Source organism: Callorhinus ursinus, unplaced genomic scaffold (assembly GCF_003265705.2).
Source record: "Callorhinus ursinus isolate GAN/ISIS: 27379988/994484 unplaced genomic scaffold, GSC_fseal_2.0 scaffold6, whole genome shotgun sequence".
NCBI lineage: Eukaryota > Metazoa > Chordata > Mammalia > Carnivora > Otariidae > Callorhinus > Callorhinus ursinus.
Genome location: NW_027397068.1, coordinates 49,927,653 through 49,954,765, shown reverse-complemented (window position 1 = coordinate 49,954,765; position 27,113 = coordinate 49,927,653). Strand labels below are relative to the sequence as shown.

At 34.1% G+C, this 27,113-nt stretch overlaps 1 protein-coding gene across 15 annotated transcripts in view; it reads right to left on the bottom strand.

Annotated features, from left to right (window-relative positions):
* EYA4 (EYA transcriptional coactivator and phosphatase 4) overlaps positions 1-27,113 on the bottom strand; it is a 270,598-nt gene that overhangs the window by 51,674 nt on the left and 191,811 nt on the right. For 11 of the 15 annotated variants that reach the window (XR_012378573.1, XM_073893947.1, XM_073893959.1 and 8 more), the window contains 6 exons: positions 20,509-20,633; positions 10,999-11,091; positions 6,465-6,531; positions 5,136-5,278; positions 4,852-4,995; positions 3,005-3,084 (listed from right to left, as the gene is read on the bottom strand). Coding sequence is in view for 14 of the 15 variants with exons in the window: in XM_073893947.1 (XP_073750048.1) it covers positions 3,005-3,084; positions 4,852-4,995; positions 5,136-5,278; positions 6,465-6,531; positions 10,999-11,091; positions 20,509-20,633 (652 nt within the window). In the remaining variant the exon portion in view is untranslated. Of the gene's footprint in view, positions 1-3,004; positions 3,085-4,851; positions 4,996-5,135; positions 5,279-6,464; positions 6,532-10,998; positions 11,092-19,056; positions 19,126-20,508; positions 20,634-27,113 lie in introns of all 15 variants that reach the window. The other 4 variants (XM_073893957.1, XM_073893956.1, XM_073893958.1 and 1 more) reach the window with 2 other exon arrangements.

The following is a 27,113-nucleotide window of genomic DNA, read 5'->3' as shown; positions in this document are numbered from 1 at the left end:
GTATAAGCAAATATGTGTATTAACAGAAAGGATTAAGTACAGATGACCCTTGACCAACATGGGTTTGAATTGTATGGGTCCACTGATATGTGGATTTTTTTTTCATTAAATATAGAACAGTACTATAAATGTATTTTCTCTTCCTTATGATTTTCTTAAAAACATTTTCTTTTTTTCTAGCTAACTGTATTATAAGAATACAATATATAACACATATAACATAAAGTTTGTGTTAATTGGCTTCTTATGTTATCAGTAAGGCTTCCTGTCAACAGTGGGCTATTTTAGTTAAGTTTTGGAGGAGTCAAAGGTTACACATGGGTTTTTGACTTTGGGGGGGTTGGTACCCCAAACCCTGTATTGTCTGGTCCAACTCTAGTATGGCAGGAAACTAAAATTCTATTTGTCTGTTAATTTCAGGATCTGATGTTCCCTATCACCACCTGTAAGCTAAGGAAAAAAACCTCTCAACAATATTTGGACAAAGTTCCTAGCAACATATCTTTCTCAGAGTAAAACATTTGCACAGTACCTACTTGGTGTCAGGTAGTGTTCTAAGGCTTTAAGTGTATTTACCCATTTAATCCCCACACCCACCTATGCAGTATTATTACCCCATTTCACACTGAGGGGGATGGAGGCACAATGTGGTTAAGTGATATATCTGCTTGAAGTCAGGCAGCTAGCAAGTTTCAGAGCTGGAATTGGAACCCAGAGAAGCTGACTCCAACATCTGTGTGCTGAAGTTCTCCCTGAGGCTGCTAAAGTCCTTACGGGAAGATGAAGTGACTTAGGGGAAAGGTCCAGACTGCTAGCTCTTGGTGACTAAAACGTCTTTTTGTACTCAAACTTATCTCAGAGATCTCCCCTTCTCTTCATCCCACTACTGCCACCCTGGTCCAAGCTACCTTCACTTCCTGTTGGAGCCAATGGACTCGTTTTCCAATTTGTCTCATTTCTAGGTTTAGTTTTCTCCAAAGTGCCTAAAGCCAGAGTAATCTTTTTAGAACATAAACTGTATGATGCTATTCTCCTGCTCGAAATCCTTCCCACTGGGCTTGGAATAAAACTGAAATCCCTCACAGAGAGATACACATACAGAGCCCTACATACAAACACAGAGAGCCAGGGCCCTGCCTATCTTCAGAAATATGCTTCTCCATCTGCCCTCATGCACAAACTAACTCCCCTTCTTTGAATTCACTAGCACACCAAGGAGTTCACCTCTCAGAGGTTTGGTACCCGCTACTTTCTATGCCCGAAACACCCTAGCCCTTCTTCTTCACCACAGTCTTAGAAGACTTGTCTCGAATGTTGTTTCCACAGAGAAGCCTTCCACAAGATCTTCCTTACTCAAAATTAGATTTCTATTAATATTTTAATAGGACTCCGTTCTGACTCCTCATGCTTTCCAATTCTATATTTACTTATGTGTTTATTGGTTTATTGTTTGCCTCTCTCAGCAGCTGGTAATCTCCAGGAGGCAGGAACCAGGTCCTATCCACTCCTGTCCCCATTTACATGTCTCTAGCATACAGACCAGTTCCTAACACTTGATAACTACTCAGTAAGTATTAACTAAAATAATAGACTGGTATTCCAAACATGGTCCAAAATATAGGTTATGTGTTATATTGGAGCCACTGTATTTAAATGTTCAGATAGTACTGGATCTGTTTTATGCCATAAATCTTTCTTCTCCTTTATGAATCTTTTTTTAAATCCTCCCAAGTAGAACAGAGTAGTCTTTCCTTTATGCTACCTACCATGCTGCCTAGTATATATTTCTATTATTATATTCATTATATCCTACCCTCTTTTCATATTATTTTCTTATCTGTTTCTTTAGGATTGCTTCCTTCCAGGCAGCAGAGAACAATGACATTATTTTTGAATCTTCAATGTCTAGTCAAAAGTCTAATGGATAGTAAGTACTCAATAAATGTTTCCTAAATCAATAAAAAATAAGCAAAATGAAGCTACGTGGATTATCAAAAATTCTCAATATTTTTAAATATAAAATAGGCATACCCAGCTTTAATGTTTAATGTTTTAAGAAACCATTTTTCTAACCAATGCCAAATGACACAGTTTAATTCTATCAAAAATATTATTTTTCCACACTATTTAATAATCACAATTTCTTTTTTTATTTTGTTGCATTAATAAACATTAAGAAGGCAATTAATCTAATTCCTTCAGTAAATCCAAAGAGCACACTTATGCGATAACTTAGATTTTAGAATATATAAAAGTCCAACAACTGTGTTAAAGTAAAATAGTATATTGTCCACTAAGGAAATCAACTACCCTTCTATCTCAACTACTCTGAACATGACTGAGAACTAGGGAATAAGGACAGAAGATTCTGAAGTGTCAGTAACATTCACTCTTGCTCCACACATAATTCCAACAAACTAGATTTTAGAACTCACAAAAATACTAAGAAAACATAATTAGGAGGAGGACTAAGGACTGCTAGAGGCAAGCACAGTGACAAACAAAAATTACAGCTGTCAGGAAAGTAGGAATCAAACATTTATTAAAATGAACCACAGAACTAGAAGAAAAAAAATCCAAGAGGCATTTGGTTTAGTAACAGATATTCTGGACTAAAAATGTCATAACCCAATTATTGGTTGTAGTTCAATCTCTTAATTAACGTTCATAATAACTTGTCAAAAAAATAAAATTATGTTTAGTACAGTTTAAAATAATAGGAAAATATGCAATACATTTTGTAGTTCTATGCCAAATGATTAAAAAGATCGTGGCTTAAAAATTTAAAGGGCAAACTTTCAGCAACCAGAAAACCTAAAATACCCAGAATAACACAGATCCCAAGAATTCTGGAAAGCTACTTTTTACCACCTTGAAATGCCATCTTAATTTTAAATAAAGAAACCTTTTTCTAGGAGAATATGCACTTATATGACAATCTGAAACTATTCTTCAAAGATCTGAAACAGATACAAAAAGCCTAAATACAAAAAAGCTACTATACCTGTTGTGAACCGCTAAAATTCGTTGAATTGGAGACTGAATTATTTGCATAAATAGTAGATGATGGCGCAAAACTAGAACCTAGAAATAAAGAACAAATTGCATTTAAGAAGTATTTCTTTGCAAAATAATAATAACATTTCACTTTGCAGAATCCAACGAAAGAAATATATTTTTAATTTGGTTAAGGCAACAAAACATGAAATTTGAAGTTGAGAGATTTATAAGGAAAAATGTGCTTAGCTCTATCCCTCTTGTGACAACAGTTAAAGTCTTTGCTATAGATGTCTGTTGGACTAAACAGGAGCACATGGGAACCATCTTAAGGACAGCAGCTAACCTTTAAAGGTTAAATGTCTAGAAGAACAGAGGTTTTCAAAGAATAAAATGTGATGCAGACAGAGTACTCCTAGGAAGCTACTGGAACTTTCAAATGGTCATACCAATTAGAGTACTCCTAGGAAGATACTGGAATTTTCAAATGGTCATACCAACTGCATATGCACACAGAAACCATTTGAGTTAGAATGTGGATGGGTTAACTTAGGAAACAGAGAACCAACTTAGAATTGATGCTTATGGCACCCTGTCTTTTCTTTCCTCCTAGGTCCTTTCCTTAGAGCCAAGAGAGATGTGAAGTGGGGCTCAGACTCAAGGAAGAGCTGTTCATACTACAGTCACCTAGGGTTTAAGAGCCTTCTAAAATTTGACTACAAGGTTAAAAATTTAATTATTTTTTAAATTCAAATTTTAAATTATTTTTTAAATTAAAAACAAGTGAAATATCAATTTAAAGATGATTTTTTCAAAACATACATTCTACAGAATGGACTTATGGAGAAGTAAAATGAAAGACTACTGACACAGCTGATTATTTGTTTTATCAATGTGTTTTGAATTGCAATGATATTATGTAATTAACGCAAACTGACCTGGCCCAGAATATCCAACATGAAAGTATTTGGGGGAATAAATGAAAATATACTCATGGTTGCTTTCATACTCCTCACTGAAGCTGTGTGGCTCACTGTGGCTTTACCATTTATGCAACTATATTTCTACCTACAGTTTAGGTAAAGAGAGACCTGCCATTTCAGCCAAAAAGGTCTAGGTAATTATTTCATTTTAGTCGATGAACTAAAATTTCAACAGTAGTTGATTAAAAAAGTATGTTCATGTAACCCCAAATTTATGACTAACAATATAGACAAAATGACAGAAACAAGCTTTTAATGTATTTACTATGTCACTAAAATTCTTTCTGCAACTACTACATAATGATCAGACATAGAAGCAAAAGTAAATACTCAGATACAGAGGATTTTTGCAGGGGGAGGTACAAATTACATAAATATTTCCAGTAAAAAATAGAGTATTAATAGAGGAGAGGTATTTGAGGAATGAACAGAAAATCCGAAATAGTTCAATGGTAAATAAGACTTAGGAAGGTACTAATTCAATTTTAAATATAATCAGAGCAACATTACATACTTAAGGAATACAGACAAGAAAACACTGGGACTTTTTATGAATCTTTGAACCTCACTTAAGGAGATGCCCTACGTGTGACTGACGTGGCCCAGAGGTTACTCTGCTCGGACCTAATGTCCTGCCAATTTTACACAACCTCAACTTAAGTACTGAAATTCGGTATGGGTCATGTTTCTTGATGTATATTCAATTCTTTTCACCATGTTTTTTTTTTCCCCCTAGTTATTTGTCTTTCCTGATGTGAAGAGCAGTAGCAATTAAAACCATTTTCGTGCAGGCATATTCCTACTCTGAAGCCAAGGAATCTCATCCAGAGAATTCCTCCTCACGTAACATGCTTCCTGTGTGGTGGCTTACCTGGCATCTGGTAAGAATAAGGTGTCTGGCCTGGCTGTGGGGTGGAAAACCCCGGGCTGTAACTGAGGCACCCACTCTGTAACGGGGACTGAGTCTGTGAAAGTCCACTCTCCGTCTTGATGCCCGGCAACATCACGCCCAGATCTGTTTGGGAAACACACGTGCAGACCCTTCAATTAGTAAAATGACCTTGCTCCTGAGTTGTAACTTATGCTAGAATATCTAAGCACTAGGCAGCAGGATTACCCGCTCATAAGCAAAGGAGCAGAGAAGACGTGAGATACCGTAAGTGGGCAGGCTGTAGGGCTGTCCTGTCTGTGAGTAGGCTGTGTAGACGGCCGGCTGCTGCATCCCCGAATACTGAGTCTGGCCTGCGTAGGCAGACATTGTTTGAGCTGCTGGTGTAGAAAGAATGTGTGGATAGGGCCTAAATATCAGAAAAATAGCATTACTGTGGCAACAAAGACTGCACATTATTTCAGACAGCTTAGATTCAGTGAAACCTTATAATAGCCCGGAAGTAATCCTCTTCTTTATCCACAACACAATTCTAACAATAGGGAAAGGACAAGGGCCCAAACGTCCGAGCTACAGATCAGTCTAGTGACTTGGGACAAGTGGTTTAAACTCCCTAAAGACTTACACCTCACCTGTAAAATGAGAAATTTGGATCAGATATTGTATCTAAAGTCTCTTCCAGGTCTATAGTACCTGTTTACCTCTGAAATAGTGTGCAGGGCAGGGCAGGGGGGCCCAGACCAGTTAGCATGCTCATGAGCATACTTGCAGTCACTTACGAGTGACCTACTGCTCTACAATGGATACAAGAGTCATGGAAAGCCCTACCAACAACGGGACATTTAAAAAAAGAAAAGAAAGGAAAAAGGCAGGCAGCTGCTTCCTGAAAAGAAATGGAATGCCACTCCCTTTATCATGCCACATTTTACAGAATGTTCCTGAATGGATATCCAAACACCAGTCTGTACTTAAGGGCAGAGACTGTAGCTGCTGCAGAGATTAACATTTAAATGTGTGTGAATCATGGTTCCAAAATCTTAACACATCTGGCTGATTGTAACCAAATTCAGATATGTACCTAATATTGTTAAATTTGAAATTTCTACCACTGTCTTCAATAAGTTGACTTCATTTGTTGTAAAAACGATAGAGCACATTATTCAAAAATATGTTTCTGAGAATTTGAAATCCAATGAAAATAATGTAATATGAAACAAATTATGAAGGGTTAACATTTGAATAAAATATAATCTTTTTGGATTTTCTTTAAGCTAGTCAGCATTTTTGACTTTCCATTAAGAAATCAGTGTTTTCCGGTTTGAGCTTGATGCTTTCCTCAAGGTATACAAAGACCCAGAATTAAAGGAACCGTCTGGACAAACATGAGTATATCTCTATTTCTAGATTTGTAAAGGACATTTATCCGTATGTCTAATCCACCCAACTGATTTATACAAGCATCCATCTATTCAACTATCTAGAACACATTTATATACGTAAAGGTATCTCAATATGAAGTTATGTGAGTACAGATTAATAAAGATAATTCTGGAAAATTATTCTAACAAATCTGAAAGACTCTACTAAGCACTTACTTGGAAGGATATAGCTGTGGGGAATATTGATGCGCTGATCTGGGGCTGTAGCCACTACTTGTTATTACTGTAAAACACAAAAACCAGTGCAAAAAAAAGTTGCTTCATGAATAAGTTTCACTAGAATGACAAAACCAGTTTGAAGAAATTATCATGTTCAAGAGATGTTTCTAATAATTCACTCATTTTCTAAACAGAAAAAATTCATTTTCTAAACAGAAACAGATGCCTCAATATTTTCTTCTAATTGAACTGCTTCAAGTTTGCTCTAAGAGCATAAAATGAAATCTTCCAGCATAAAATGAAATCTTCTCACAAATCCTTTCTCTCTTTCTTTTGCTTTCTCACATCAATAGCATATTCTTATGTATGATTAAGTATGAATAAACACCTTTGATTACAGATCATTAAGATTTCTTTCATGACATAAAAGTAAATTTTTAAAATTTTCAGACCTTATGTTTTATGTTTTAAATTCCAAATATGACAGCAACATATTGCTCTTCCTCCATATTTATTCTACTAAAAATACAATAAAAATTCAGGAAAAATGTGAAGTTCCAACTTCACTTTGAAATTGTAAAATGCTATCATTTTATATTGCCTCGAAGTCTACCAATCAGATGACAGTTAAGAATGCAGAGTCCAAAATGTCTGAGTACTAACTGGAATATGCATAGAAAACAAGAGGGGTAAGGCACCACATCTTAAGAAACATAATTGCATAATGCAGCAGTAATCATATTTACAAATACATTTTGAACTATCAGAGAAAGCACTTTTTTGAAAAGAACTTAAAGGTGAAAGCCAGGTCCTATTAACATGGTGTCCTAACATGCAGCCCCAAACTGGAATACATTCAAAAGTTTGGAAGTTTCTCTTTCCCTTCACCATCTGCCTTGACTAAGACAGATGTACTGCAAATATACGGACTCCAAAGTATTGAGGCAGTCCCTTCAGAGCCAATCCATACTGGGCAGGCACACAGAGTGTCTTTATTAAGCCATCTGCTGTTCATTCACTTTTCAAAAAGATTAAAGTAGTACACAATGCAGTGCTGGAATTAGTTTAGTCTAATCAATCACAGTTATACTTCAAAGTACTATGTCGTTCCTAAGTTGTTCATAATAATTCTGGAACTAAACTTTTAGAGTTGTAAAAGTGACAAATAGGTTTAGGTTGTTAACTATTTTATGAAACATGATATATTTCTATATCCAAATGCTATTAAGTACCCTTGTGATCTGTCATTTCATAAACACATAGAATTTAATGTATTTAAAATGCTATTTTGGCCTGCAGGCTCTGAGTATGTAAAGTGTATTATAGTTTTCATAGCAATCGTGCAGAAGTTTGTTTTCAAGGATATTATGAATCAATTTTGAAAATCACTGAATATGACAAGAGGTGTCATGTTCTAAATATTTTGATCAAGCAAAATTTAAGTGAATTTGCTATATAAATTTGAAAATCAATTGACCAATGAACCATTAATTTTCTACTGATTTATTAAAAGCTTAATGTTCAAAACGTTCAAATCACTTCAGTGAGAACACGCTTTTTCTACCACATCACAGGCACCAAGTGTACATTACATAATAGCAATAATGTTATTCCCCAGGAAATTCAGTCTGATTCATTAACTCACAATAGTGAGTACTCTTTTTAGCAAAAATATAGTTAAATGAGGCATAACTCCATGTGTTTTTGTCTCTTACTTATAAAACGTCACTTTGGCACACTCAAGACTTTATAGTAATCAGGTCTTCTCAAGATTGCAAATCACAAAGTTTTTCCAAAGAGACATCAAATAATGAAAAGAACCATCCACCACAGCAGCTTTTATAAAAAAAAAAAAAAAAGGCCAAAGAGCAAAATTTTTTAGAAAAAAGCCCCATACATCGGAATGGAAATCTGAATATATAGGATTTTCCTCCTGCTAATGAAGGAATCTAAGCAATATTAAAATAATGTACCCATAACAGTATCAAGTTTTAACATTTAAAATTTCTATTACTATCTGTATGTTCAATTTCTAAATAGAACGCAAAACCTCTGGCTCAGAAAACTAAGATGTTCACACAAAACTTGCTTCTAAACTAAAATGTATATTTATTCTAACTAATGAATCTGCAGATAACTGAAAACAACAAAATTTGACTAAAGTGGCTTGAGATTATGCTGACCAGAGTAAAATCTGTTCCTACACAGGGCAGCCTAATCTCCAGTATGGTTTCTGTACTACCATGTACAGACTTCAGAGATTTTCCTTTCATTCCCCATTGTCATTTCAGTAAACAAGAGATATTACCCCAAAGCACTCAACTTACTATATTCCATCATCTTTGCAAATAAAAGGAAGCAAACTGCTTTGTTTTCAAAAGGTCCTGAAAATTAATTACAACAAATTTCTATACAATATTACCAGATTCTCAGAGCATGATGCAAACAATTTTAAGGTTTTATTCTAATTACTGTGTCACCTTAGATCAGAGACTCTCATTGGGGTAGGCGATGGGAAGTAAGGGAGCTGGGCAGGTAGGAATTTTGCCTGTGAGGGGACGTTTAAAATGTCTGGAGACATTTTGGGTTGTCCTAACTGGGGAGTGCTACGGTCATTCTGGGATAGACAGTAGGGATGCTGCTAAACCTCTTCTAACGCAGAGGACAGATCCTTCCCTACAAACAAAAAAAGAAAAAAAGCCAAATTTTTAATAGTGCTGCTGTTGGGAATCCCTGACTTAGAACATTGTTGTCCAGAAGAACCTGTCCAACAACCTTCCGTGGAGCTGGAAATGTTCTGTAGCTGAGTTGTTCAACACCGTAGCCACTGGAAGACCACAGGCAGCTCTTAAACACTTGAAATGTGACTGTTGTGACTAGAGAAAATATTTTTCCTTTTACCAAATTTTAAGGTAATTGAGACTTAAATAGCCACCTATGGCTAGTGACTATGGGACAGCACAGCCCTAGATAATTTGTAAAAGAAAACTGGGCAACTATTTGTAAAGATAATGTGAGTGAATTTTAGACAGGGTGGCAGCTCACAGCTATTTCTTTTTCCATTCTTATATTTTCCAATGGGGTAGTACAGAAGGGACTCCCAGACTGATCAGAACACTGCTCTGCACTCATTCATACCAGTGAGCAGCTGTGAGGCCTGGACCGTATGGCCTTCACACCTTTAACTTACCTGCACCTCTGTATTCTTGCCTCTAAATCAGATCAGAAACCTCTGAAATTCCTTGTGCGGCTATTGTTCTACAATGTTGTCATTTAGCTATCAGTGAACTTGTGGTATGGTATTTAAGTATGCCAACAGTTCCTTAGTAATTTCATTTCTTTCCCTAAAAATGTGTTCCCATGCATTCACTCTGTGGAAAGTTTACCAGAGTTATGGTAGGTGAGCAATAAAGACTGCTAGAGTAAGTTGCTACCTATTTATCTCCTGGGAGGCAAGTGAATTGCTAGAAAGCCTACGGATTAGTGCATGTGAGTCTCAGTGCAGAGTATAATAAGAATTATTACCTCTTTCTGTCTGAAATACTAATATTTATGTGAATACACAGCAACTGCTCCCAATCAGTGTGAACTAATGAGAGTGGCTCATCTGTATCTATAAAAATGCAATGTATGCTACAAGGATACTATACTCAAGGACAGGCCTCCACTCTTTATACCTGAAGCACACCCACATACAACCTCCGTATGTGAGAATATGGATAAAACGTAAGCTGTTAAGGTAGACCAACAAAACCACGATGTAATTACCACAGAAACTTCTCTAGGTTTACTGTTCATCTTTATGCTATTCAAATTCCTTCTCAGGTTAAAAAAAAAAATCCTTTCACCAGATAATACACTAAACAAAATATTGTAGCTTAAAATCTTGAACGAAGTCAACTTAATGCGTGTCCTTTGTGCCCACCTGGGAGTTATCAGGTATTTATATTTAAAAGGATTGCTGTTTAAAGACATGCTATTGTTCTCTTTGAAGCACTGGGTGAAAGTAGTGCTCTCAGGTTGGGTTCTAATGCAACCAGCATGTGTCCTCCCAAAGCCCATTAACCTTTAATACTTGTCACTCAGCTGCTTACACAGGAGGAGTTTTTTTAAACCCAGAGAGGAAACAAGGTTATTTAGAAGGAATCAAATGGATAGTTTTACATCTTGAATGTTGGGAAAGGGAGTTTTTTACGCCATTTAAATGGACAAGTCAAGGGAACAAAGCCAACGATTACAACCTAATTATTAAATTAAACACTGTATAAAATAATTCCAAAGGAAGCCAGCCCTGCTTATTCCTAACAAGAAAGGCAGAGGACTGTTTTGCTGTCAACTGAAAAATCCAGCAAAACGATTCCAAGTATAATTTTTCTAAAAGTATATACTTCTATGACAATTAGTTCTCCAAAAACTAAATCTAACGCTAAATCGATAAAAATCCACATTCTCAAAACTCCGCTGCTTATTCACTAGGAAGATGATGAGCACCCCAATGTGTACGTAGCAACGCGTGAGCTTAAGGCTTTACCTGACCCAGTAAAAGTGTCAAGGGCTCCATCTCCAGTGGTGGTTGCCGCTTCACTGCTGTTCAAAGGCTCTGTTTTGACTGCAAGGAGAGACACTATGTAGAAGAATAAGTACATGTGAGTTTTATTTCTAAATTTTTATCAAAGACGCTGATTGTTCCACTAGTGGCTTTTCCAACTACCATGGGCATGCAAAAGAGAAAACTTGAGAAGTCGATGAGGAAAGTTTTGTTAATTTAGCTTCTAGAAAGTGGACATGCATTTGTAGAGGATTCAGTATAAAAATCCTCTGACTAAGCTAGTTCTCTCAGATCTGGGTTTTAAAGGCAGTCAACCTTATAAAGGGAAGCAGGAGTACACATATTTGCATTTGTAACTCACCTAAGCACCCCCTGACATTAGAGTCAAAAGACAGAAAAAATGAATCACAGTTGGTCTTCAGCCCATTTAATCCAAATTATAACAGAGATTTACTAGCTTGTATTTTATTCTTCCCAAGGAGACATTAAAAAAAAAATGATTAATTGCCTAAGAGCACAATGGAGGCATATGGAAATACAGAGACCATGGGCCTATTCCTGAGATGGGTGCAAAATGAGGCACTCTAAATAAGTTTCTGCTCTTAAATACACTAAACAGTCGTAAGATGGTGGGGTTTTTATTTTAATGGTAAAACAATTTTTAATGCATTACAGAGATAAGCAGAGAGAAAGAGATCATTTCTACAGCAGTGAGTACATCTTCTGAAAACTCTTTAAAATGTTATTATTACTCTGAAGTCGTCTATTTTGCCAAAATCCTCACTTGGGAACGATGTCAGCAGGCACACCTCATCACTGTCATTATTAGATGCAGTGAGTGGGGGAGGAGGGCTGTGAAAAAGCCTCGACTTGTTTTTGTCACACCATATTTTCCCTTTGTGGGCAAAGCTCTGCTACATACATCACAGCAGCAAGGGGATCAACTAAATTATTTTCTACTTAACACCTCTTATGTTTCCTGGTCATAAAACGGAATTATACAGTTAAATAACTCAGAGGCAAGCAGAAAACTATAAAGAAGAAAGCTGAAGACTAGCCAACCATGAGCAAACATGGCAAAAAGAATAGTGGGGTCAGAGTGTCCCCATCAACCAAGCAAGTCAGCAATGTTACTCTGTTAGAAAGGCAATTAACTGATGGAGAAACATGCAGTAATGATTATGCTCTCTTTCCACAGAAACAGAATTGACTGGACCCCCCCCCCCCGCCCCGCCTCAGTGAGCCCTGGGGTTAAGTTAGCATCCATGACTGAATAATGTCATGAAGATTTGCCCAAAGATTCAGAGGAGAACTGTAAAGTTTGGAAAGCAGAAGTGAAGAAATTTGGATTACTTATCCTAGCAAAAGGGAAGTTTAAGGTTACCCTATTTTTCAATAGCAACAATAATCTGAGGAATAGGTTTAGTTATTTGTATAATGATAAATAATGAATTGGTGGTTAAAACTTTATGGTAGTAAAATTTACATAGTAGTCCGTTTATAGTTATACCTGACTACTAATTATATTTCCCACTAGAAAATTATTTACTAATGGGGCACCTGGGTGGCTTAGTGGGTTAAGCGTCTGCCTTTGGCTCAGGTCATGATCCCAGGGTCCTGGGATCAAGCCCCACATCGGGCTCTCTGCTCTGCGGGAAGCCTGCTTCTCCCTCTCTCACTCCCTCTGCTTGCGTTCCCTCTTTAGCTGTCTCTGTCAAATAAATAAATAAAATCTTAAAAAAATTATTTAGTATTACAAAACTATTTATCAAGAGCTCATTTCTCCCTCATGACAATCATATGAGGTAGATAATATTATCATCTTAATTCCTCAGATAACAAAACTGAAGCACAAAGTAGCTAAATGACTTGTCTATAGTCACACAGCTAGTAAGAACTAGAATTTGAGACCAGGTGGTGTGGTTTCAGAATCTAAATTCTAAACCATACTGCCTCTCAGGAAGCACTAACTAATCAAGAATTCCTTTTATCTGTAAGAAGATGATCCAGAGTGTGACCTAAGTGGATGGAAAGCTCTCTGATGTAATGCCCACGTTCAACTTCTGACAAAAAAGCACAGCCCAAAGCCTTCAGCAACACTAATACAAGGGACAGTCTCTTGAAACTTCCAAATTCTAATGCTGGCTACCTTCCTATTTACCTGTGTCTAAATCTATAAACAATTGTAAAATAGATGTAAAAAAATTACATATTTTACTTGTGAATTGAGGAGAAAGGAGGAGAACGAGAGCTGGGTCTAAAAAACTAGTCTAGAAGCCAGACATGAGGATTAGTTCTGTTACTTTGGATCCCAACTTCATATTGATGTTGATTATAATCGCCTCAATTTGAGAGTTTCAGGTGGTCAAAAAGAGAAGGAAATAAAGGGAGACAAAGAGTTTGTGGTTGCATTCACCATCCTGGAAACATCTCTCATTAAAACTTTAAAGGTCTGAATGTAGTCAAACACAGACAAAGAAGTTCCATTTTACCGAGAAAAGGCATCCGTAGAAAGTATATAAAGAGAAGCATAAATGTCAAGATGTGTTCAATGTACTAACATGCACGGATTTTAAAGTACTAACTCAACAAATGGATTTGGGGAAAAACTGCACATTAATGCTAATTTATTTTTCATATGCAGTTAAGAACAAAAAGGAAAAGAGGGAAATTTGATTATGTTGCTACAAAAAGTAAATTATTCTCACATTAGGTGGACATCAACAAACATCTCTTGGCTCCAAGTAAAATGCAAAGTTAATTTGGTTTGATTTTGTAAAGAAAAAAATAACATTAGGTAATAATAAATAATTTGTTCTTCCAGGGGCAGAAAACTAAGAGAAGTGAAAGGGACATTCCATATATGATTAGTTAATTGAAAAGACAGAATACAAATAAATATCTTAATATTTATAAAACAGGTAACTAGTACAATGGAAACACTGTCTTAATTACAAAGCTTGAAAAATGCAAGTCATTTTCAATAAAGGTTCAAACATATTTGAAATGTATTCCATTTTCTTTTGTCTTGGTTTTGCTTCTGCACTTTCAATTAAATATACCATGTATTTTATTAGTGGCAGGCAACTTTGGTTTTAGTTAAATACGTGCAAGGCATTCCTGCAAAGATACTCATCAATGAAAGATCTTACTATTTTCTAAAACTTATAAAAATCCTCATTCCAAATGATTATCAGTGTAATTCATTGTCATGTTCAAATATAACTTTTTCTCACTGTATTTCACTTTTCTTAAATTAACACAGGTTCAACAGGGTTTTTAACTTGTTAGGACAATGTCCACAATCATTACATGCTATAAAATGGAAAGGACAATCTTCTAGAAGTGATAAACGTCATATTTTTCAACAAAATGAAACTTATAAAATAAATGTTTTGATTTCAAAAGTAACAAGCATATTTTAATGTCCTAAGTTAAAGAGTATTGTGGTTTTACTCTTCTCTATGTTCAAAATAAGTAATTCGGCATTCGAGGTTAATTCAGTAATTCAGGGTTTCTCTAAAGGATGACAAACTATATACAGCACTCTGTACAGAACTTATTATTCAAGAAATATTTGTATTGTCAACCCCCCCATTAGTTATATATTTGCAATTTGGATGTTTTTCATAGAGCCAAACTTAAAAAAAAAGAAAAAAGTCAAAATATTTTTAATATATTGATTGTAATATATTGGTATAATTGGATTTTATTTTTTACCTTTAAAAATAATTGCTATCTATGGACTAAATCAAAATTGTGTGATTATTGTCACGTGTCAGCTGTGCCTTGGCCTTCATCCCTACCCTCCTATGCATATTTTCAAAGCAAATTTAATCTTGTCTGTTCAGATTATCTTTGGAACTCAGGCACAACATTAATGTTAATTAAATAATTGTGAAGAGAGTCTGTTTATTATAATAATCCAAAATTCATGTTCGTTAGTTGCAGTAGCAGATTTAATCCTTGAAAAGAGAACGTGACCCACGTAATTTACATTTTACATTTCATCTTCCAAAATCTGTGCTTAAACTGGTGTACACTTAAAAGACATATATATGTTAATTCTAAATATACTTCTTTCTGAACCACAAAATCACCCGTAGCTCCTTCTAACAGCATAGGTTCTACAAAGAATTTCTGGAGGAGTTAGATTAGGAAGGTTACAATTTATAACACTGCAGGGGACATGCAGTATTGCCTACCCACTTTAATAATTAGTATAGCCTATGATTTATGTTGGTCTAAATCAATATATTCACTCTAAAATCTATGAGCACCAAGTGTCTTTCACTTCTAAATATCCAGAAAGTAATTTCGTAAAATAATTTGATAAAGCAATTTATGGTTTTCATTAAAAAGAAATCTAAAAAGAAATAGAGTCACAACAGTAGGTGGTTCTACTTCACACACAAACATATAACATTTGGAAATAAACCCCTTGCATAAGTCAATCATCTGTATAATAAATATAATAAGAATTCTGGAAGATTCTTTTCTCTGATATATAGATTTTAAATATAGAAAATGTTATAAATCTGATCAGAATGTCTGATTTAGGTTCCCTCAAACCTTCTCTTTAAAGCATTTTCTTAATCTCCATGTAGAATCAAATATTCCTTCCCTCTGCTATGCACCCACCTTGAACACATTATGCACTCATTACTTTCTTGTCTGTTTCCTTCTGCTGGACTTTTGGTCCCTTGATGGCCAGTATCAGATTCTATAGGTCATTGGGTTCCTATTTCCTAGCACAGAGCCTGGCATATAACAGGAACTTGATACATTTTAATTGAGAAAGTGAAAATCTACTTTTAGATCCTATCCTAAGCAATTCCAACAGATGTCTTTCTGTAAAGTACAACTAATCATGAATCTTGACACCATTAAGCAAATAAAAATCTTACCTATTTCTGTAAGTAACTTTTCATATGATTGGCATGCATTTACGTGAATAAATATGCATATGCATGACGTATACAGAGCATACAGAAAGCTTTATATCGGGGGTCAGCAAACTATAACCTACATGCCAAATCTTCCCCATGGCCTGTTTCTGTATAGCCTGTGAGTTATGAATGGCTTTTACATTTTTTGATAGTTGAAGAATATCAAAAGACAAATATTTGTGACATGTGAAAATTTTCTTTAATTCAAATTTCAGTGTTCACAGATCAAGTTTTATTTGAACACAGCCAAGGTCATTGTCTATGGCTGCTTTTGTGGAACAACAACAGACCTGGATAGCTAAAACAGAGACCACATAATCTGCAAAGCCGAAAATATTTACTATCTGACCCTTTACAGGGTCTATATGCTAGGGTATGATTGCATTTATTCCACTTTAATTGACAGTTCTACATTTTAACAATTTTACAAGCAACAAAAATTTGAAAGGAAAATTAGTTTCCAATATAAATCTGCAGATATAATTATATAATTAGGACTAAGGTACTGAAACACTTTAAATCAATTCAAGGAATAATGTAATATATTTAAAGAGTACCGATGCAGTATGGTAGGATATTAAGGTGACACTATCAACTTATTCATATTAGTAAAAACTATATAATTAAAGTCCTTCTGAAAATCTCAAAGTTAATGGAAAGATTTTCAAAAGCCACTAAATTAGCTTTTGCTTTTTCCTTTTTTTATAATAATCTTATAAAGTGATCCAATTCCCACAATAAAACCCAATATTAAAAATAAAACAGTTTAGGGGCATCTGGATGGCTCATTCGCTAGGTGTCTGCCTTTGGCTCAGGTCATGATCCCAGTGTCCTGGGATCCAGCCACACATCAGGCTCCATGCTCCGCAGGAAGCCTGCTTCTCCCTCTCCCACTCCCCCTGCTTGTGTTCTCTCTCTCACACTGTCTCTTTCTGTCAAATAAATAAATAAATAAAATCTTTAAAAAATAAATAAATAAAACGGTTTACTGTCAATGGGAGAGATATGCACCAAATCCTTAAGTCTGTACTATAAACACCCAACATACACCCATACAATAAACACCCCAAAGTCATTAAAATTCATAAATTCATAAATTTCATATCAATATGCCATCAAGACTACATCGTTAATAATCAAAGTATACCCAACATTTTATTACTAAAAGCTTGCCTTCTTTGGCCAGTTTACACATTCTAAATGCCAAAAAATATATTATATGACCAAACATTGGAGAGTCTTTTAACATAATGCATGTTTTCATTTTCCTTAAAAACTATTGCCTAGTTATTACTGAATTATTAATTAAAGAAAGGGAAATATACTGTTTTTTACTGGCAAACAATTTGTATTCCTATCTAATTTAAGACAAAAGCTTTGGCAGGGAAATATTATTATCCTCCTTTTATAGAAAGAGATTAAAGCTCAGAGAGGTTAAGTAACTTGTCCAAGGTGACGCAGTGAGTGTGTTCCTTCTGACACACAATTCTTTGTTCTTCCCACATGGCCATGTGACTATTAACATTAACACTAGGAATTAGGAAAATCTGAGGCTTAACATTTAGAAAAATGTTTCTGGTTCGGATTAGATCTAAATTACTAAATATTGAATGTACATATTTAAAGTTGCCCATGTTACATGAATATCTAAGAACAGAACAATAGCCAGTGAGCTAAAAATGTTTTTTACAAATGAAATATTAAAAAAAAAACTAGAATATTTTATGATGTGATGACTATGAAATTTAAATACTAGGATCCATAAATAAGGTTTTATTGGAACCTAATGAATCTCATCCATTTATGCATTGCCTATGCCTGTTTTTGAGTTATTGGTGACATAGCTGAGTAGATGAGACAGACATGGTATGCTCTATAAAGGCTAAAATATTTACTATCTGGCCCTTTATAGAAAAAGACCCTGAGTTAGAATTAAGAGAAACTGAATTCTTGCAACATATTTTAAGTATAAAATGTATATTTTAAGTGTGGAACTGAAAAACATTTTGAGCTAAAATTATAGAAAAACACAAATAATGGGTATAATGGAGTATTCTTCATTCACTGGCCATATACTTTAATTTAATTAGATACAGCAAGATCCAGCCAAACTGCCTATCCTAACTGCTCCCTTACAATGCACATTTCCAACAGGTAGGGAGGTCTTTTTAATCTTAAAATTGGGTGATTTCATCTTAGTGTTATAGTTTTGCTTTTATTTTTTGATTTTTATAGTATATTAACTTTTGATTTAGAAAAAAAATTTATGGGGCACCTGGGTGGCTCATTTGGTTGAGTGTCCGGCTTTTGGTTTCGGCCCAGGTCACGATCTCAGGGTTCTGGGATTGAGTCCCACATCTGGCTCCATGCTTAATGGGGAGTCTTCTTGAGGATTCTTTCTCTCCCTCTCCTTTTGCCCCTCCCCACACTCACTCTCTCTCTAATAAATAAATAACTTTAAAAAAAAAGTTTGTTTATACTTTTATATATTTTGTGTACATAAATGTAGTAATTATAGTTCAAACTATTTTAAGGGTTAATATTGATTTATAATTTTAAATGTATAGCTTTCACACTGATAATTCTTTAAATGATGGAATTTTAAATGTTTATGTTATACTTTAGGCACTTTAACTGGATTATTTATTGAAGCCCGTAAAATCACGGATATCTTTTTGCCATGTTAAGAATTTAAATTAAGACAGTCTGTAGGTTATGGAGATGACTGAGTTCGTATGTATGTACAATCTGCTTCACCTGCTCTTACTGATAGGACTGCTGTGCTGAATTAGCCACTTAGATGATATGTAGTTAGAAAAACAATAGCTGCATCTGTTGGTGTGACATTATAAAAAAACTGTAAGAAAAAACAGTACTGGTCTAAGGAATCTCAGATTAGAATAGTGGTTGGTAAGAAAAAAACATAGTCAACTGTTATCTATAAACAACAAAAAGTCATGTTTATTTCTCCTTTTTCTTTACAAGTACTTAACACAGAAAAGGAAGTGCAAACAGAAATAGCAACAGAAAGCAAACCAGAAGGGCAATAACACACACCCAAACACATGCAGTGTACCATCATCTCTCATACTTGTTGCAGAAGAGGGGGTGTTGCAACTCAGCAACCAGTCTGCAGTGTTTAAAACAGTCATGTTGTCCCCTGAGAACAGGAACAGTATAAGGGTTCATTGTCCGAATGCCTGCTCAGTGTACATGAATAGTCTTCAATGCTTGTACTGGTTCCTGACCTTTTAGCCAAAATCGTAGCTGCACTGTATGACTTTTACACTTTATCAGGTCTGTTTTAGTTCAGTTAAATACATACACATGATGATTAGTGAACTCCAAGGTTTGATTCCAGAGTTTTTAAAAATCTTATTATAGGTATCCAAGTTAAGGTTTAAATATAAATGTTCTTACACCAGAAATCATCACTAAACAATCTTATAAATTTGCAATCCTATAATTAATTAGCTAAAATTATAGATGCAAGTTTAGAGACAAATAAACATCATAAACAAGGAAATGTTAATCTACAATGGGTTTGGTGTAAAACATTATTAAATACAGGCAAATTGCAACGCACACAACTTTACAAAAAAAATTTAGACTGCACAGTTATTTTAAATTAAATGGGAAGAGGTGTATCAATTTCATAAATACTGAAAATTTAAAAGAAAATATGATGTGGCAAATGCTGTTATGTAATAATATAATTAGTTTATAAATTAAAACTAATTTCATATAATTTTTCTCTTCTTGACTAAAACAGATCTATAAAACTTCAAAATGATGGAGAATAACTTAAAAAGTAGTTTACACATAATGTGTATATATTTGACATCTAAACATATTCTGATGTAAAAATTGACCATATATTTTGACGGCTGAATGCATTTTATAAAATTAGTAGGGCAGAATATCTGAAATAACTGTTATTATTACCACATACTGTGGCATAATTATAGGCTAATCAAATGAGAAAGTATCTGAAAAAAATTTAATTCCCAATTTAAATACATCAGGTATTAATCTCTTTGAAAAGAAAGTGCAGCAGACATAAATATTTTTCTATTCTCAAACCTCTTTTAAGAAAAAAAAAGAAAAATTTGGGATAGCCTTTCTCCCGCAATTCAAAATAAAACCAAAAACTAGTATACTAGTATCATTTCTTTTCTCTCTGTCTCTGTCTCTGTCTCTCTCTCTCTCACAAGATCAGAGTGCAAATATTTTTGGCCACATTGTCTACACTTTTTTTTGGAATACTTACAAGGGCAAATACAAAAAGGGAGCTTTGCTAAAAGCCTTCAAAATGTTGTTCAGGGATATCTATTCTTTCTGAATTTTTCCAGCTATAGAGGAGGTGCAAAAGTTTCAAGAAAATCAACAGAATAACAGACAGTCTATTAGCCATATATTCCCTGGATATAATGCTGATTATGTTATTCCTGATAAGGGTTTATTTATTAGCAGATCCCTAGCATGTGAAATTACAGCAAACATCGAAATGCATTTCTGGGTGTCTCTGGGGTGGTACACTTACCTCCTGTTCCATTTGTGGTGACAGATGTGCTGCTGAGATTAGCCTTCTCCAATTTGGAGCTACCAGGAGTATCACCACTTCCAACCAGAGGATGAGGACTTGTGAGGTCCTGCATTTCCATAGACCTGTTAGAGCAGGAAGCAGCAGAGCAAAAGCTGAAATCTCAGCAATGACTTCTTAATAAACTATAGGTATTATTCTACTGAGCACACATGTGATCTCACAATAAGAACTGAGACTAATAGCTAAGACTTCTTTGTTAACCAGGTGAACATGACAGTCCATTAAAAATTAGTAAATAATAAAATTTATATTTTATTTAAAATAATAAAATAATTTAAAAAAGCTTCCATGGTAGTCTAGGCTCATAATTTATTTGTAATCCTACAACTATTCTGTATAATAAAGTACAGAAGAAAGATTCTGTCATCTTAGCAGTTTAAGTTGATAGGGATACCTTCCCTCCTACACTGACCATCTCAGTTATAAACATGTAGAAATGTTGGAAATATTCAACTCCTAAAATGTGATGTATTCAGCCACCAGTGACAAAGAAATCAATAGCTAGAAATAAAGTATAAACTCAAAGTCAGAACAGAAACTTCTAGCTGACCTTGTGGATCCAGGGCTGAAAACTGAGCTGAAGGACTGAGGGTTAGAGTTGTTACACCTTTAATATCTACTTAGGAATAGACGGGTTGACTTAAGTCTGTTTCAGGGAATGTGCTGGAATTGAGCCCCTAAATAAAACCGAGACTCTTGAAAGGCTGACGCTCTTTGGAAACAGAAACTAAAAAAGCAGGATTTCACAGTAGTCCAAAGAAGGCATACATGCTTCAATGAAAGAAGAGAAACACAGGAGATCAACAAAAATCAAGAGAGCTTATCACCAACAAGCTACCCTGTAAAAATACTGAAGGAAGACCTTCTGGTCAAAGGAAGGATACCAGATAAAAACCCAGAGCTATAGGGAGGAATGAAGAGTGACAGAAATGTAAATGTATAGGTAAATACAAAGGTTATCTTTTGTTTTTCTTTTAATTCATGAAAGACAGCCAACTGAAGCCAAAATAAAAAGTGATCTATAATATGGTATAGGAGTAAAATATATGTCAGTAGCACAAAGAGAGTGGGACAAAATTATATTCTTTTAAGGTTCTTTCATTTGACATGAGGTATTATGATATACTTGGAAAAGACATTTAGGATACGTCAAGTAACACCTAACATTAAATATTAATAAGAAAAAATTAACAGATATATATAACAAAAATTCAATGGAAAAATTAAAATAAAGTATTTTAAAAATTTGATTAACCCCAAAGACCAGGAAAAGAGAAAGGAAAAAAGAACATATGTGAAAAATAGGAAACACGTAGCAAGATAGCACACTCAAACCTAACCATATCAATGATTATGCTAAATATCAATGGACTAAACACTCTAATGAAGAGCCAAAGATTGTCAGATTGGATTAAACAACCACAGCCCAACTATTAGGGATCTACAAGAGAAGTTTTTTTTTTTTTCTTTAAATTTTTACAAGAGAAGTATTTTAAATACAGACACACCGTGATACTATGGTATATTGCCCAGAAGAATTCATTATTATAGCTGCTGGTAGTGTTACCAACTGACAGTTCTCAACTAAATTCCTCTCCAAGACTTGCCCTCAAATAAAGAGTCATTTTGACCTAAATCACACCCTGTCTGGGGTTAGCCCTCATCTACTGACTGACCATGAAGGGGTATAAAGTTATCACCCTCACCCTGAAAGTCACTTGAATCTAGAGCCACCATAAGATCAGCTGAGACCTTTGTTGCAGTTGCACTGATGATCAAAATCTCTCAGTCTAATCATGCTTCCATCATTCCACCAAAAATATTACCACTGAAAGCACACTCCAATAAATTCCTGGCACATAAATCTCCATGTTAGAGTCTGCTTTCTGGGAACTTGAGCAGTGATAAGGCACAACTAGGTTCAGAGTAAAGAATGGAAAACAATGTAACATGTAAATAATAAACATAAGATAAATGTTTGGGCTATTATAATATCACAAAATGGTCTTCAAAATGAAGAGTATTACCAGATACAAAGAGATGAATTAAGAAAATGAAAGAAATGATAAATTCCTCACAACCCTAGATGTGCATGTACCTACTAGCCCGAGCTTCAAAATATATAAAACAAAAACTAACAGAATTAAGTGAAGAAACTGACTAGCAGTCCATGGTCATACTTGGAACTTTTACAACATTCCTTCCCCAATAACCAATTGCAAAAGTAGACACTGTCACCAACATGCTGTAGTTGACAGTTATAGTATACTAATACCCAATAATTATAGAATACACATTATTTTCAAGTGCACATGGAATGTCTACCAGGATGACTGTCAGGTTGGGCATAAAATAAGTATCATTAGATTTTAAATTAAACCTTACAGAGTATAGTATCTGGCCATAATTAATTAAATTAGAAAGCACTGGTAGTAAAATACATGAAATAATCATTAATACTTGAAAATTAAACACCACAATTCTAAGTAACCTATGAGTCAAAGAAGAAATCACCAATGAATTTAGAAAATGCTTAGGACAAAATACTAATGAAAACACATCAAATCACCCCACATATAGTCAACTGATCTTTGACAAAGTAGCAAAGACAATACAGTGGAGCAAATGCAGTTTCTCTAAAAAATGGTGCTGGAAAAACTAGACATCCACAAACACACAAAAAATAAGTCTAGACAGAGACCCTATGCCCTTCACAAAAACTAATTCAAAACTGATCATAGACCAACATAAAAAATGCAAAGTTATAAGTTTTGAATACAACACCAAAGATAGAATCCATGAAAAATAAATACTGGTAAGCTGAGCTTCGTTAAAATTAAAAACTTCTCTTCAAAAGTCAATGTCAAGAGCATTCAAAGACAAACCACAGACTGGAAGATAATATCTGCAACAGACACATCTGATAAAGGACTGTTATCCAAAATATATGAAGAACTCTTAAAACTCAACAATAAGAGAAAAACAACCTGCTTAAAAAAGGGACAAACACTTCAACAAACACCTCACCAAAGAAGATATATAGATGGCAAATAAGCGTATAAAAAGATAGTCCACACCACATGTTATCAAGGAAATGCAAGTCAAAACAATAAGATAACACTTCACTATTTACTAGAATGGCCAAAGTCTGGAATACTGACAACATCAAATTCTGGCAAGGATATGGAGCAAGAGGAACTCCCATACATTGCTGGTGGGAATGCAAAATGGTACACTCACTTTGGAAGACAGTTTGGCAGTTGCTTATAAAACTAAACATACTCTTACCATATGATCCAGCAGTCACGCTCCTTGATATTTATGTAAAGGAGTTGAAAATATATGTCCACACAAAAACCTGCACACAGATGTGTAGAGTAGCTTCATTCATAACTGCCAAAACTTGGAAGCAACCAAGATGTTCTTCACTAGGTGAATGGATAAATTCTAATATAGAGAGTCAATGGGCCATTATTCAGTGTTAAAAGGAAACAAGCTTTCCAGCCGTGAAAAGACATGAAGGAATCTTCACTGCATATTACTAAGTGAATAGACAATCTGAAAAGTCATACATACACTATGATTCCAATTATATGATATTCTAGAAAAACAAAACTATCTTGCTGGTGTAGAGATTAGGGAGGGATAAATAGAAGTACAGAAAATTTTTAGGACAGTGAACATATTCTGTATGATCTTGTAATAAAAGATATATGTCATTATACATTGTCCAAACCCACTGCATATACAATACCAAGAGTTAACCCTAAAGTAAACTGTGGACTTACAGATATGATGACAAGTCAGTGTAGGTTCATCCTTGGTAACAGATTCACCGTTCTGGTGAGTAATAACAATGGAGGAGGCTATACATGTATTGGAACAGAGAGTTTATGGGAAATCTCTGTACCTTCCTCTCAGCTATGTTATGAACTTTAACTGATCAAAATATAAAGTCCTTAAAACAAAACAAAAAAAAGACTGCATATCAATATTTGTGATATGCAAATGAAGCAGTGGCTAATGAGAAATTTATATCTTTAAAAGATTATACTCGAAAAGGAGACGGGTTTAAAATCTGTGATCTAAATTTCTACCCTAATAAACTAAAAAAAAGCAAATTAAACCCTAAGTAAATAAAAGGAAGAAAACAATAAAGAGCATAAATCAATGAAAGAGAAAAATCTATGAATAATAGAGAAGAAGAAGATCATTAGAGATACTAAAAATATTTAAAAAGATAATAAGGAAATATTATGAACAACCTTATGTCAAAGCATTAACTACTTTAAAATCAGCAGAATTCTTAAAAGACACAACCTATAAAACCAACTGAATAAAAAATAGGAAATCCAAATAGTCCTGTATCAATTAAAGAAATTGAACTCCTAATTAAACACTCCCCCCCAAAAAAACCCCACAAAAAACAAACAAAAAAACCCAATTCCAAGGCCATAGTAGTTTTCTTAGTGAATTCTAATAAATAAGGAAAAATAACAGTCTTTTATAATTATTTCAAAAAAATAAGAGGTAACATATTTCATTCTATTTTATGAGAAAAGGATTACTCTCATCTAAAAACTGACAAAGACAATTTAAAAAGAATTGTGGATCTATATTTCTCATGAACATAGATGAAAAAATTTAACAAAATATTATCAAGTGAAATGCAGCAATAAAATAGCTACTATATCATGCCTAAGTGTGCTTTATCCCAAGAATGCAAAGTTTATTAAACATTTGAAAATCAAACAATGCAATTTAGTATATTAACAGAATATTATTTCAATGAGTACAAAAAAGCATTTAACAATATTCATCATCCATTCACAATAGAAACTTTCAGTAAACTAGAAAAGAAATATTTCCCTCACATCTGATAAAGGTCATTCTTGAAAAATCTATAGCTTAAATCATATTTAATGATGAAATATTGAATTATTTCTCCCTAAGATCAGAACTAAGGCAAGGATATCTGTTTTTCCCATTTTCATATATTTTACTGGTAATCTTAGCCAGTAAAGGAGGACAAAAATAAATAAAAGGGGTAAAATTTAGAAAGAAAAAATTCTGTTAATTCACAGATAACATAATTATTTATGTAGAAAAAATTGAGAAATCCATAAAAACAAAACAACAAAAAATACTAGAACAAATGAGTGAATTCACCAAGTTACAGGTACAAGGGCCTTGCCAGTACTAAATCAAAACATGAACCAAAAATATCTGAAACTTAAGTCAACACTGCTCTAATTCAAATACTGAAATATCAAAATGATGGCTGTTCAGGAATTGGTAGTTCCCCTCCTGCTCAACTCTTAAGAGGAATCTGAATGCTCAGACCTTACCTTAACTGCCAGCCAGAGCCAAGGATTTAGACTTTCAGGAAATAAACCCAACAAAAAAATAGTGTGCTTCAGGCTTTACTGAGTTTTTGTATATGTTCAGAATACCATAAATGTTTTGAATACTATAAGTATTTTGAGTCTTAACAAGAAGCAGGAAAATATGAACTCTAGTAAAGAGAAAACACAGTAAACAGAAGCAGACCTGTATATGACCCAGGTTTTAGAATTATCAGAATTAATTAGGATTTAAAAATTATTGTGAATATATGAAATAATTTACAGGAAAAGATGCACACCCATGCAAGATGTGTGTGTGTGTATCACACATATACATATATACACATATGTGTCATATATATTTATACACATATAATACATATGTATATATGTACATATAGTTATACATACATCTAATACATATGTGTATATAATATGTATATGTAATAGAGATATATGTATCTATCTATGTATTGCATATAGAAAAGAAACAGAAACTCTAAAAAATGAAAATTCTAGAACAAAAATTATAATATATTAAATAAAAATATTCTTTGGATGGATTTAACAGAAGATTAGACACTGCAAAAGCAAGAATCAGTAAATCTGAAGCTGGGCCATTAGAAATTACCCAAACTGGAACAGCAATACAAAAATGGAGGGGCAGGGGAATTAAATTGAGTATAAGTAACTTGTGTAATATTATCAGAAAGCAAGAGAGTGAGACAGAATAATACCGAAATAAGTAATGGCCAACATTTTTTCAAATGTGATGAAACACCAACCCACAGATTGTTTAAATACAATGAACAACAAATGAGAAAAGAGAAAAGAAAACCATACCTACGCACATTGTAGCCAAATTCTGAAAATAACATAAGTAGAAAGCTTTATAGCAACCAGAATAAAAAAAGAGGGAAATAGTAGTATTTCCCAAAAAACTATTATCTGTAGCACACTCCTGGTAACAAGCTTAGTTATAGTAAGTAATGAATGTTTATGACTTTATTATATCCTACTGGACCCACCCAATATATTTTTAATGTAATTGATCAAATTAATTAACAATTTCTTATTATATGCAAAGCACTGTCACAGTTGTTAGGATTGCTGAGTGAAGAAAACATGGCCCTACCCTCCCGGAGTTTATGATCCAAACAAGAAAGCAGATCTTGTGCAAGGAAAATTAAAGTACAT